The following is a 12,437-nucleotide window of genomic DNA, read 5'->3' on the forward strand; positions in this document are numbered from 1 at the left end:
AAGGCCAAAAGCATCGTCAAAGCCAGTGAAGTAAAACTAATAATGTGCACTTGATTTTTAACTATAAAAGATAATGGTCAATTCTAGAGCAAACTAAACTACTTTGGCGTGCATTGTGTGTAGCGGTAACATTTTAAACACTTAACAATGTGTCTCGGACATTAACCAGGACTTTATAGCATTTCTTGAGACTATTATGCAGGGCGCGCGGGGCGGGGGGGAGGGAGAGAAGAGAAATGACTGCTTTTTCATTCTGCTCCTGCCAACAAACTCGTCTGGGAGATTGGGAAGTGGGTGGGTGGAGGGTTGGCGGGTTAAGCACCAGCAAACAACCCACCAGCTCTACAACCAGGTTGCGCTGGAACATGTGGGTCGGCAAAGCCTAGAGTCTCCTTAGTTGAGTTATGGAATGGACCGAAGGCTCTCAGAAGCCACCCAAAGGGCTGGTAGTTTGAGGTGAGGGGTGGGGAGACGAGCTTTTGTACACTGCGGAGACACAGATATCCTATTAATTTTTTAAACAACAACAACAACACCACAGTTATTGGTCCAAAAGAAATATAATGGCTGCATTAGTACAGTCGTTAGGCTGTTTTATGAGTTTGAACTGAAAATTTAAAAAGACTGGAAGGGCTAAGGAAGACACAATAACTTAAGCCAAGTTAGATCGAAGGAGGGATTTCCCCCCCTACCACTTTCTGTCTCTCTTCCTTTAAAATCCCACTCGCTGAAGAGAATGATTTATCCGCTACTTATTTTCAGGAGGAACTAAAAAGGTACAACATTGTTAAGAAAGGGATGCTATTTTGTATGCTAATTAAAACGGGCTTTATATTTCTGACATGGGTAAATTGAGGTTTTGCGGGGAAGGGGCTGGCGGTGGGGGGGGCGCGGAGAGGAAGGAAAAAGTGTAAAAGCTATCATGGGAGTCGGAAGGCTGGCTGCCTTTAAATATATAGCCGCAGATTGCATTTTGTAAATCTCCACCCAAATTAATACAATCAGTGCGCACTTATTTAATATTAAAAGTGTCAGTTGTCAAGAATGTGACTGTGTGCCAAGGCAGTTTTCCCTCTGGAAAAATTTCCAAACAGGCGGCTTTCCATCAGGCGTTTTAAGAACTGCATCTCTGCGCCAAGAAAAGGTGTCAAACGACTACCGAAGTAATTTTTTATCTTCGCTTCGAAATTCTTTCAGGTTAAAAGGAGGGGGGAAGGGGGGAGAGGGCCTGAAGGGTAAAGAGTGAGCGACGATCGGGTTTGGGAGATTTATTTCCTTTAAAATTTGGACTTCGTTTGCACCTTAAGCCCATTTTTTTCCCTGGCAGCTGGGATTCTGGTCTGGCTGAAATCCTGCTCACCGGTTTGCTGGTGACTACCTTCCTTCTTCTCTCTGATAGCGATGGGATTTATGTGCGGGCAACCGAGCGCAGGATCGCAGCCTGGCACCCCAGTGTTAAACGCGTCGGTCGGGAAGGAAGTCCTGCTGGTTTCAATAGGACATCCTTCCGCGCGAGAGTGGCTGGGACCACAGACGTATATGAATGCGTATTTACTTGGACGTAAATTCAGTTGAAGTCAAGGGCATCTCTCCCAAATCAACGTCTCCTAAGGAATGGGAGCAGAGCACAAGTCTTTTCAGGTCTCAGTGGGGCTCACATTCAAAATAAGGCCATTCCAAGGCCTAAGCTAGAGGATCCGGAGCATAAGAAAGTTATTAAATACTACAATCCTGCGCACACTTAACCTGAGACTTGAAGCCCTATTGAATTTAATGCGACTCACTTCTGGGTTAGCAAGCCTAGCTCCAGGCTAGCAGACACGTATCTAGCATTTTCCGTCGTAGACTCCCGTCTGGTTCTAGTAGCCCATTATGTTGTGCACGTAGCAACGAAATCTGGAGAGAGTGCATTGATCTGACTCCAGCAAAGTTGGATTTCTCCCTTCGAATAATTTAGGCCAGGCAATAATATGTTGAAGTCAAAGCGAGGCGCATGTCTGAACCTATGCTGCTTCTTTTCTTTTCAACGTGAGTTTGGCACACTATTTCAAACTAGGAGGCAGCAGCTGTTCGCGGAGGGATATCTATTTGCATTTCTAAGTTACAGCGTAAAATTATAATATAAAATTATATTGAAGTTCGGCCATGGTTCGTTCTCAGAGGCATTTCCTTTGCACAGATTTGGGGTGGGATGGGGAATACTAGATATCTGAAGCAGACGTCGAAGTGGAAGACGCCTCTTTAAAGACCCTTAGGCGTGCTTGTGTGCGAAAAAGCAATCGTAGCATATTATAAACGTAGAGTCATTTTCACCCTCTTCCCCCAAGCACGCTATCCCAGCTTATTAGAAATCGAAGCGGGTGGGGAAGAGTGAATATAAGGAATCAGCTACAAGGAAGGTTGCTTTCTGACCTAGATCTACAGCAAACTTAATTTTACCACCAGAGGATATCTAGAGACTAACCACTGTGGAAACCTGTTTTTTATTTATATTTTTGGATGAAATGAAAGAAAGAGAAGCAACCAAAACTAAAAAAGTATGCTTCTGAATACACGTATTTATTCATTTTTGCTGGTTTCTTTTTCTTTCTTCTTGTTGTTGTTAAAATGAAGGGGAAAACCTCTCATTTGAGTTTGTTATGCTTAAATTTTTATCATTTTATGTGGACACCATGCTACTACTACAGAAGCACGAGGTAACTGGTGACGTGATCTGCTAATGAGACCTAAGAAATTGATTAAATAAAAGCAAGAAAGTTGTTGGGCTGAACGTTTCCCTCCTATTAATCGCTTGCCTTTGCTTCCATAAGCACTGGAGGAAAGTTCCCTCGGAAAAGAGGACACCATGCTACTACCACAGAAGCAGGAGCTGACTGGTGAAGTGATTTGCTAATGAGACCTAAGAAATTGATTAAATAAAAGCAAGAAAGTTCTTGGGCTGAACGTTTCCCTCCTATTAATCGCTTGCCTTTGCTTCCATAAGCACTGGAGGAAAGTTCCCTCGGAAAAGAGGACACCATGCTACTACCACAGAAGCAGGAGCTGACTGGTGAAATGATTTGCTAATGAGACCTAAGAAATTGATTAAATAAATGCAAGAAAGTTGCTGGGCGGAACGTTTCCCTCCTATGAATCGGTTGCCTTTGTTTCCATAAACACTGAAGGAAAGTTCCCTTCGTCTTCCCGCCTCGCCTCCTCCACCCCAACTTAATAACCGAGTAAAGCTTTAACACTGGACTTCAGAAATCATAGTTCAGTAGGGCGGTGCGTAGTCAAGATAAGAGACTTTCTAACATAACACATGACTCGAACCAAAATATGCAAGCCGAAGAAGTTAAGACCACAGGCGGACTGCTAGAATAAAGTTGGGCCTGTCTGAGTGGGGTAAAGTGGGGGGGGGGGGAATCGCATCGCGAGCTTCTGTAATCTGTAATTTATCCCAAGGTCAGCTCGTCGACTGTTTAAGAAATCAGGACTGCTCCTCCTAATCTATCCTGGGTGCTACACTGGTAACTCTCACCGTTAGCATCTGATCCCAGGCGCTTTACGCGAAAGGAAGCTCAAGAATATCCCCTCTGGATGTTGTATAGGCAGCAATCTAGAGAAAACTAGGTATCCCTCAATCCTATTTAAGTAATTGGCCCGATCAGAATAATCATAACACGAGATCCCTGCAAATTCGCTGCAGCAAGTATGCTGATGACCGTAGCTCCAAGTGTCCAGTTAAGTAAATTTCCTGTTATTGTATACAAGGGTTAGGCCTTCCAGATTATGGCTCCGCTCTCAGAATATCTCTACAGCAAGTACGCTGCAGATCAATAGAGACAGGATCAACAGAGATATTTTAAATTCAACCTCCACCCAGGAATTGGCTTTACATGAGATCGCTCCGAGGTGGGGGTGTTAAGCGAAAGGAGCTTTTACTCTACATCCAGCTCTATCGATTTCCAGCTCCTTCTGCTTAGAGTGGAGGAGAGTGACGCTGCCTGGGAAGAAAAAGGCATTTAATAAATATCGCTGTAAACCAACCATAGGCGGGCGAACTCGGCCAAACTGGAATGAGCAAACCACAGCTCAAGTCCAATAGCTGCCATTTTCAGTCTACGCCGCTATAGATCTAGTTGATAGAAGACACCTAGCGTCCTCCAGACAAACGTGGACATCCATAATCCTGTATTCCCAGGGATGCAGCTTTTATAAGAAAGCCGCCGTCTTGGCCTACCTACGCTTGTTTCACCACCGCGTGAGCTGCTTGGCAGACCTTCAACCTGAAAACCTTTTCTCCACTCCTTTCGAGGAGTTGCTCTCTAAACTTAGCAAGCCTTCAAACAATACTTTCCACAGCCAACCTTTTAATGACTGGCTTTCCGAAAAGACACCACACCCCTGGAGTTCCACTTCCAAAAAGAAATAAAAATAAACGTGAAAGGATTTAATCGAGAGCAAGTAGACCTAGAGGTCACCCCAGCTGCACCTTGATAAGAGCTGCTTCCTCTTTAATCAACCAAACTTAGCCTCAAAGGAAATACTCACCCTCTGGAAGCGCTGGAAGCCCGGAGTAGTCAGCCTTGAGAGTGTGTGTGAGAGAGAAGCTCCTGGCTCAACCCTTGTGCTTCTCCGTGAAGGAGTGAGCAATCGGCTTCACCTTACCTTTGCAAATCTGAGCGTGGAAAGTGAAATAATATAATGTGCAGCTCCTAGAACGCAAGGGGAACAAAGGCCAAGATTTCAACCCCCCCCTTCCTCTCCCCCTCTTCTCCCACTGCGGCTTTGACATTGATCTGAAGAACGCCATCTTGTGGCAACAGCGTTGCTCCGCAGAGCTGACCTGCCAGCCGGTTTCCAAATGCCCCGCGTTAAACGAACGGATGCTAGCGCAGACAATTGCCCTCCGCAGATCTACCCTCCACAGCTCAGAGATGGCTGAAACAAACCTCCGCCTCGTTTATAGCCCAGCTTTCCCAGTATGCAAATAGAAGAGGGGGGGAAAGTCGAGGGCACTTTTATAGCTGTATTGTCCCGGCAACACATATGGGATGTCCCCCCACCTTTTTTTAACTGGGCCAGGAAATCACCAGCAGCCTCTCCACAAAACTGGAGAAACTCCATGAGTCAACCTAGAGATGAATAACCAGTTAATTTTTAACTAGCGAAGGAAGTTGCTGCCTGAACATTTATTGCCACCCGCCTATTCCTCTCCCTGTCTTCTCCCTCTCTTTCTTTTCTCTCCATCTATCTTTCTATCTCTCCCTTTTAAGAGTTGCATTCCTTTGTAGCATGCTAGCCAAATAAACAAACAAGCAAGTGAGCTCCATTCTCTCTCTCCTCTCTCCCCCTGCGCTTCATCTTTGTACATTTCCTTTGACCAGACGCTGTCTGGCTTAGGTGGGGGTTGTCAGCAAAAGCCCAGAGCCAGTTAGCCCTTCACCTCAAGGTTATGGGTGATGTCCAAAGCAATACAGAAGTTCAAAGCCAATAAACAATAGGAGAAAACAGTATGTACTTTCTCTCCTGATTAAGTGTAAGAGAGGAAAATCAACCTCATGCCACATCCTCAAAAAGGTCTTCGGTGGGTTGTTTTTTAATTTTTAATTTCCACCCCCGCTCGAGAGATTAAGAACGAAAACCACACACAGCCCATCTGGGCCTCACTTGCACGAGGAATGCCTCCCCATCCTCTTTCCCTAGGAGTCACCACAGAGGAACCAACACGTTTCAACCAATATGCTTCATTCTGCCTCGCTATCATTGCCGTTTTGGGGATCAGATCCTGCCACAAACATTTCTTAGCACTTAAAGGAGTGTGTTCAGAAATATGGCGCCCGAGATAAACAAGAGCGGACCAGCCCAGAAAAAATCACCAGCTTTTCTAATAGGTTTTACACCTGTGAGCAAATGTATAAAGCCTGTAATCTGCAGTTACTTGAAGGAGTGATCCTCCACCCCCTCCCACATCTACAAACCGGTGAAACCTGGCCTCAAGCTCGCTGCAGTCTGCCTACGCATTCATAAATACCAGACATGTTGCACTGCCTTATCCTGAAGGACCACAAGCAATAGGTGAATGGAATTTCCATGAAAGCATCCCATTCAGGAGCCATGATTCAAACTCTCAGAGCCCAGATCAAGGAATATCCATGAATACAACACAAGGATTAAAAAAAATATTATTATTATTATAAATTTCCCACATGTTTATTTTCGTTGTGCGCCGTACCACTGTATACATGCCACGAAAGACCTTCGCATAGTAAAAGAAACCGTATTTACATATATGACGATACATATCTTCAAACAGTGTTGGAATATAAAGGTATTGCGTTTTGTGAACCGTGTAAAAGAAATCGTGTCCCTTTTCGAAGCTGGTGGTTTTTACAACATTCTAGTCGCCTTATCTTTCTTGCAAAGATTTTTTTTTTAAAAAAAGGACAAACTCGACATTTTCCAAGGAAAAGGACCGTTAAAAAAACATATACCAACCAAAACGGATCATTTAAAAATGTACAAGTCTTGTAAAACACCATTCTCGTATGAAATATACATTCAGATATTCTCGACAGCAAGCGACTTTTACAATAAAACACAATATCCTTTGTAAACTGATATAGACTTTTAAATAGTTCTTTCTTTTAAAATTCGTTGTTCTCTCTCTCTCTCTATTTCTCACTCTCGCTTTGGTTCCTGCAGGGAAATATACTTCTTTTATATATATTTAAAATAACTCCAGGGAACTCTCAGTTCTTTGATTCTGCCGCCTGAGCGATTAAGTAGGGCTTTCGACACTTAATAGCGAACAAAAAGATCTGAAAACCAATCCACCATATTTACATTGTTTGCCTTCTGCTTGGGCTTCTAAGGGAAAGAAAACGCTAGTTATTTTAATGATCTGATCTCAGTGCATTGCACACATCCAGGGTCCAATTAAGTGTTGTGTGGTATTTGCCAAACTGTCCTTCTCCACAGGTATTTCCTGAAGAAAGTTTGTGAGACAGAAGCCAGAAGCTTCCTTTTACGGTTTCCCCCTTTGGAGCTATTAGATTAGTCTTTCTTTCTCCCTCTCTTTCCACCCCACCGTGCACTTTTATTTATTTGTTTGGTTTTTAATTTTCTTTAAGCATTTAAATAAGAACATAATGATTTGTCTCCAAAGGGATGGCCACTTTTCGACAGTTGTTGTTCATTTTTTGTTGGGGTTTTTTAAACGAGAGCTAATGCACGTGGCTATGTGTTTGACTCTTCAGTGATTGTTTCCTTACCATATATGGCGAATTAATACCTGAAATGGTTTCAAAAGGAGACTGTCAAACCTTCCACGCCATAACTCCCTATCAACAGCACGGTTAGACTCAACACTACTACACCTCTACAAACATTTATGATTGGCCTTGCAACTGCTTAAATTTTTTGAACTTGGTCAAGAGGGTAACCGCTCTTGCGGAGGAAGGTTTGTCATTTTAAGGGTCGAGGAGGGGAAGGTGATGGGACGGCGGCTGTGCATTTAGAGGTCGCGGGGGCTCCTGTAGGTTTTCTTTTGCAGTAGTCCATCAGGCTCCGGTGCAGCCATGGGTAGCCTTTCAAGCAATGTTCCACAGTAAAACCAAAGTAACATAGTTTTAGACCGACACGAATCCAATAACTCACTCCCCGCTTTTTCACGTGTGAACCCGCGTTGGGATGAGTTGCAGTGTCTATAGGTAAGAGGTATAAAATTGCCCTCAGAGCAAAATATGGGGGTGGCGTGTTTGGAAATGCGGGTCCAGGGTGTAAACCGTTTCCAGTTGATATGTCAAGAGCTTTAAGAAGAACTTTTTTTAGGGGGGAGGGGAAAATAGCGGGAAACCCCAGTTGGTTTACATTTTTATGGGGACGGAAAAAAATATTAGTGTGGTGTTTTTCCCCAGCGTCCTCCGTCACTTTGCACACCTCCTTCTCATAGGTAACCCTGTGGCTTGACCTTGTCATGGGCGAGATCTGAATTTAATCTCATCTTGAAAAACGCTACGAGTTTTTTAAAGCAGTGGATTAGCTGAGTAATATTGTAATCGGTCCCTGTTAATTTTTTTCTCTTTCATTCTTCTGTTTTGAAACCATATTTTTACTTGACGGTCGGTCAAGTTGAGCATTCGGGAGAGCTGGAGGCGTTTCTCTTTGTTTATATAGACACTGAAGAAGAATTCCCTCTCTAATTCTCTAATCTGATATTTGGTGTAGGGGCATCTCTTTTTACGGGTGCGTTGTCCACCTGTGGAATGACAAAAATAAAAGGCAGAAGCCATTAAGTCTGGGATCAGATAGGGCTGGGGGACGACTGCAATTCATATTTAATAAAGGGACATTCTTGGGTTGAACCATTGAGAAAAGGCCTGTTTATTAGCTACATAAAGTTGACGCTCTGTTCCGTTCTGCAGCTGTATTAGCCTGACCTTTATTTGAGGAACATATTTGCATGGAATATTCCAAAATCCCAACATCTTCACTTCGAAGCATCACTTCAGGCAGTACACCTGAGGCGCTATGCTATGAAATTAAAACCCACAGTGTCCAAACTACTGACTCCCTAGTCAGCAGAATCTGCAGTGCACAAGATCTAGATGGACATCGCACAAGCAGTCTCCGAATAATACAATGCTTGGCGCGGGAAGGTTAAGAAGGTTGATGGCAGACTCTCTGTAACCTAACCCAGCTGTGACACTGTTCTTGCAACCCAGTTTTGCAACTCAGTTTTAAGAGAGGACATAGGGAGCTTCATCGCTTGTTTCACCCCTGAAGGACATTATGACACCAGGATCTGAGAAGCCAAATGGGCTCCTGTACATTGACCGAGGTTTTTTTTTTAATCTTAAACTTGGTTTTGCTTTTGTGTGCAGCTTCCTTTTGTTTAAAAATAACAAAACAGTACCCCAGCGCCTTGGACAACCACTAGTTCATTACATCTTATCACTCGCATCTGGGGTGTGTGTGTTTTAAAATTAACCCCTCTGCTATATTCTCTCAAGACCTTTCGCTCCTTCATAGCCACACTGGGGTTAATGTTCATAGCCCCCCTCCTTTAATGTTTAAAGGCTTTTTACATTAAATATTGGTGCTATATTTCCTTGCAAACACACATACACACAACACGTCCCCATTTGCTGTTACAGCTCATTACAAGGCTATTTTCCTAGGCTTTTGAAGGAGAGGGGGTGAGGAGCAAGAAAAATCTACATTAAAAAAATAAAACCAGGCAGTGACAGGTTGAATAGCAATTGTAAGTAGCAAACTGTTGGGCAGAAGGCAACACATACTTGCCACATTGTCTTAGGAAAATGGCTTCCTTTAGACAAAAAAAGGCCAGCTTTAGGTTAATCTGTTGCTTTAACTATATTGCTACAGTGCAGGCAGCTAGTTTTTCTGCTAAACGCTATTCCCGGGCAATCGTTAAAAAACTGGGATGGCTTTGAATCCAAGTTTCTAACTAGGCTTCTGGGGCAACACATGGCTTTTATAAAAAAAAATCCAAAAAAAGAGAGAAGAAAAATAATCACAGGATTACATGGATATCAAAGGACTCAGAAATCCCCTTTTGGGTGCATTTACAGGCGCAAAACGTGCGTTATTATATTTTCAAGAGTTTGACCACAGAGCCTTTCTCTCCCCAACATCCTCTCTCTCTCTCTTTATTCTTTTTTTATGATTTAAGGGGGGGGGGGACTTTTCCTTTTTTTTCTTTTTTTGTTTTAAAAAGGCATCCATTGGCCGGTGGGTATTTCACGGCCAATTTCAGTCCCCGCCACGTGATCTCTCCTTTTATAACAAAGTTTTGTTGGGGGAAATCTACAGGCCCTTCCATAAACCTTATATGCTTATAAAACAGCATATAAAAATTTAACAGCGGCGGTGCGCTAAGATTTCCAAGTCCGCTTCATAAAAGCGCCAGGGCGCTGCCTTTATACGTACTGGAGCTGCTGGATTTCTCCTCATTGTTGCCGGAAGACGAAGCCGGGCTGCTGCTGCTCTCCGTCCGCCGCCGCCGCTCCTTCTCCTCCGCAGCCGAGGCCGCGGCGCTCGCGGCAGCCGCCGCCGCCGCCGCTGATGCCGCGTCCCTGGCGCAGCTCCCGTCCGAACTTGACGTTGCGCCGACGGCGGCGGCGGCGGCCGGCCCCGGAGCGGCTCCCCCTCCCGGGGGCATCTTCTCCCCGTTCTTCTCGCCTGCATAGTCCGAGTGGCTGTCGGCCGTGCCATAAGCCGTCTCGAAGAACTGGTCGAAAGCCTGCGGGAGCACCCCGTTCCTGCCCACGGTGCTATAGAAATTGGAGGAGACGCTGGCGGCGGCGGCGGTGGCTGTCGTAGCCGGGTGGTGGCCGTGATAGACGGCGGCGGTGTTTTTCCCGAACATCTCGCTCATGCTGGCGGCAGCGGCGGCGGCGGCGGCCGTGTTGGCGGCGGCGGGCAGGCAGTCTCTGTGCATGATCTCCTCGGCCGAGTAGCAATGCGGGAGGTTGTTCCTGTGGTGCCATTTACTAGCCGGATCAATGGCATACTCGCGGAAGGTGACTTCCCGCACGGGTTGGACCTGGGGTAGGTTGGAGGAGTAGGAGTATGTCATGGGGCGAGAAGACGGGGTCTGGGGCAGGAAAGAAGGGAGGCTGGAGAAATCAGGACCCGACACGTAGTACGTGCAACTTGGCAAATACATATTAGACGAGCAAGGGACACGCTCATCAAAATCCATCATTAGGCTACCTCGGGCTCTCCGCATTAGCCGAGCTTAACATGATTCTCTAATGCAGCTGCCTCTTTGAAGCAGATCCGTGAAGTAAGAAATTTGGAGACGTAAAGCTGACGTGGAAATCTATCCCCATCCTTAGCAGGGAGGCGCTGGTCACGTGACCAAATGTTGAAATTGACAAGCTGCGAGTATGGGCCCTCTCTCCTTCTCTCCCTCCCTCCTGTTCCCCCCCCCCCGCTTTTCCCGCCCCCTCCTCTTTTGTAGCCATCTCAAGGGAAGCAACAGATCGTCACTTTTGGTCTTCTGGCTAAAAAGCACGAGATCTAAAGTGCAACTCACGCGGGCCTCGTGGACAGTAAGGAGGACAGAAAAGACTGCTGGCCTCTGTCCGGCTCTCCTTCTTTCTTTCTCTTTCTTCCTTTCTTCCTTCCTTCCTTCCTCGCTCTCTCTCTCGGCCCGCAGCCCTTCTCTTCCCACCCGCGCGCGCAATCAAGCTATCTTGAGCCTATTAGCCCGCTGAAGTGCCCACGGATCTCTCTCCCTCTCCCCCGCACCATCTCTTCCCTTCCACCCCCACCCCTTTAAAAGCACGCTGAGTCGCTTTCATGAGATGCCGTGTAATCTCCTAATTCTGCCCAGATCTTGGCTTCTGGGAAGCGCTGCTCCGCAAGCGACGGGGTCCTTGGGAAGGGCTCCTCCGGAAGGTACTCGCCCAGCCCTGCAGGGGTTTTTGTTTTTCTGTCTCTCCGAAGGCATGGTCGGGGAAGAATGTGCCAGGGCCAAGTCTGTACTGATTTTCATGGTGAATGGATGACATGCTCGCGTTCATGTTCGACTTCCGAAGGCGCTTAAACGCCTTCCTTTCCTACGTACTAACCTCAGAGAGCCTGGGCTGCTTCATCCTAGCTCTGCTCTAGGCATTTCACGGTCTTTTATGCTCCCTTAACAAGGCTTTTCCTCTCCGTTCCCCGCACACACACACCCTCCCCATCCCCGGCCTCCTCTCGCTTTGAAACCCCAGTTGCTCGATTATTTTTATTTTTGTCCATTATTACATGCAATGCCAGGACGTCTTTGGATTGCAACCCATCAGGTGAAAGAGCAGCAAGCGACCTAAGGGCAGCTGCCTACCTGAGAAACCCACAGCGAGGTTGGATGAGCCCTAGGCGCGCGCCCCTCCCCATCCTGAAAGGTGTTCCTCGGAAGTAAGTGCCGTTCATTGCAAGGGACTCGTGAGGAGCATTAGAATTCCAACGGGTGAGCCGCAGCAAGAAAGAGTCTTGCGGCACCTCTATGGCCAACGCGTTTCCATGATGGCACAAACTGGCGTGGACTGGAATCATTTGGTCAGAAGCACCAAGCCAGACATATATCTGCGAGCAAGAAGTATGCAAAATTAGCAGGGACAGGAGGCAGACGAGCCAGGATTTCGGCGGGTCTGAATTTCAGCGTTAACGTTTAACTGCTTAGTGGCTCTATACTGTATAGCACTAACCCCAGTCTGCAGAAAGACCTCTTTTTTTAAAGCTTTGACTATAGTCGGAGGAAAGGCGGCCTTATAGAGAGGAAGACTGTATAGAGAAGTGATCAGGGTTGGAAGCCCACTCCACCGATTCAGGATTTAGGCTCATTGAACTCAGTGGAGCTTACTTCCGAGGAAGCATGCGCAGGAAAAAAAGGCAACTGGCTGTGTTTAGAAGTAGCGTCCACACCCAAGAGTAAAAGGAAA

General features: G+C 46.0%; 1 protein-coding gene across 1 annotated transcript; it reads right to left on the bottom strand.

The window, feature by feature from the left end:
* Positions 1 to 6,191: 6,191 nt before the first annotated feature.
* On the bottom strand, positions 6,192 to 10,909 carry HOXA11 (homeobox A11). The gene is given in 4 exon segments (XM_080975350.1): positions 6,192 to 8,242; positions 9,937 to 10,042; positions 10,044 to 10,070; positions 10,073 to 10,909. Coding segments are annotated over 4 exon segments (1,032 nt in total). The 5' UTR covers positions 10,739 to 10,909; the 3' UTR covers positions 6,192 to 8,009.
* Between the last annotated feature and the right edge of the window lie 1,528 nt (positions 10,910 to 12,437).

Source organism: Podarcis pityusensis, assembly GCF_964106645.2.
Source record: "Podarcis pityusensis genome assembly, chromosome: 12".
NCBI classification, from domain to species: Eukaryota; Metazoa; Chordata; class Lepidosauria; order Squamata; family Lacertidae; genus Podarcis; species Podarcis pityusensis.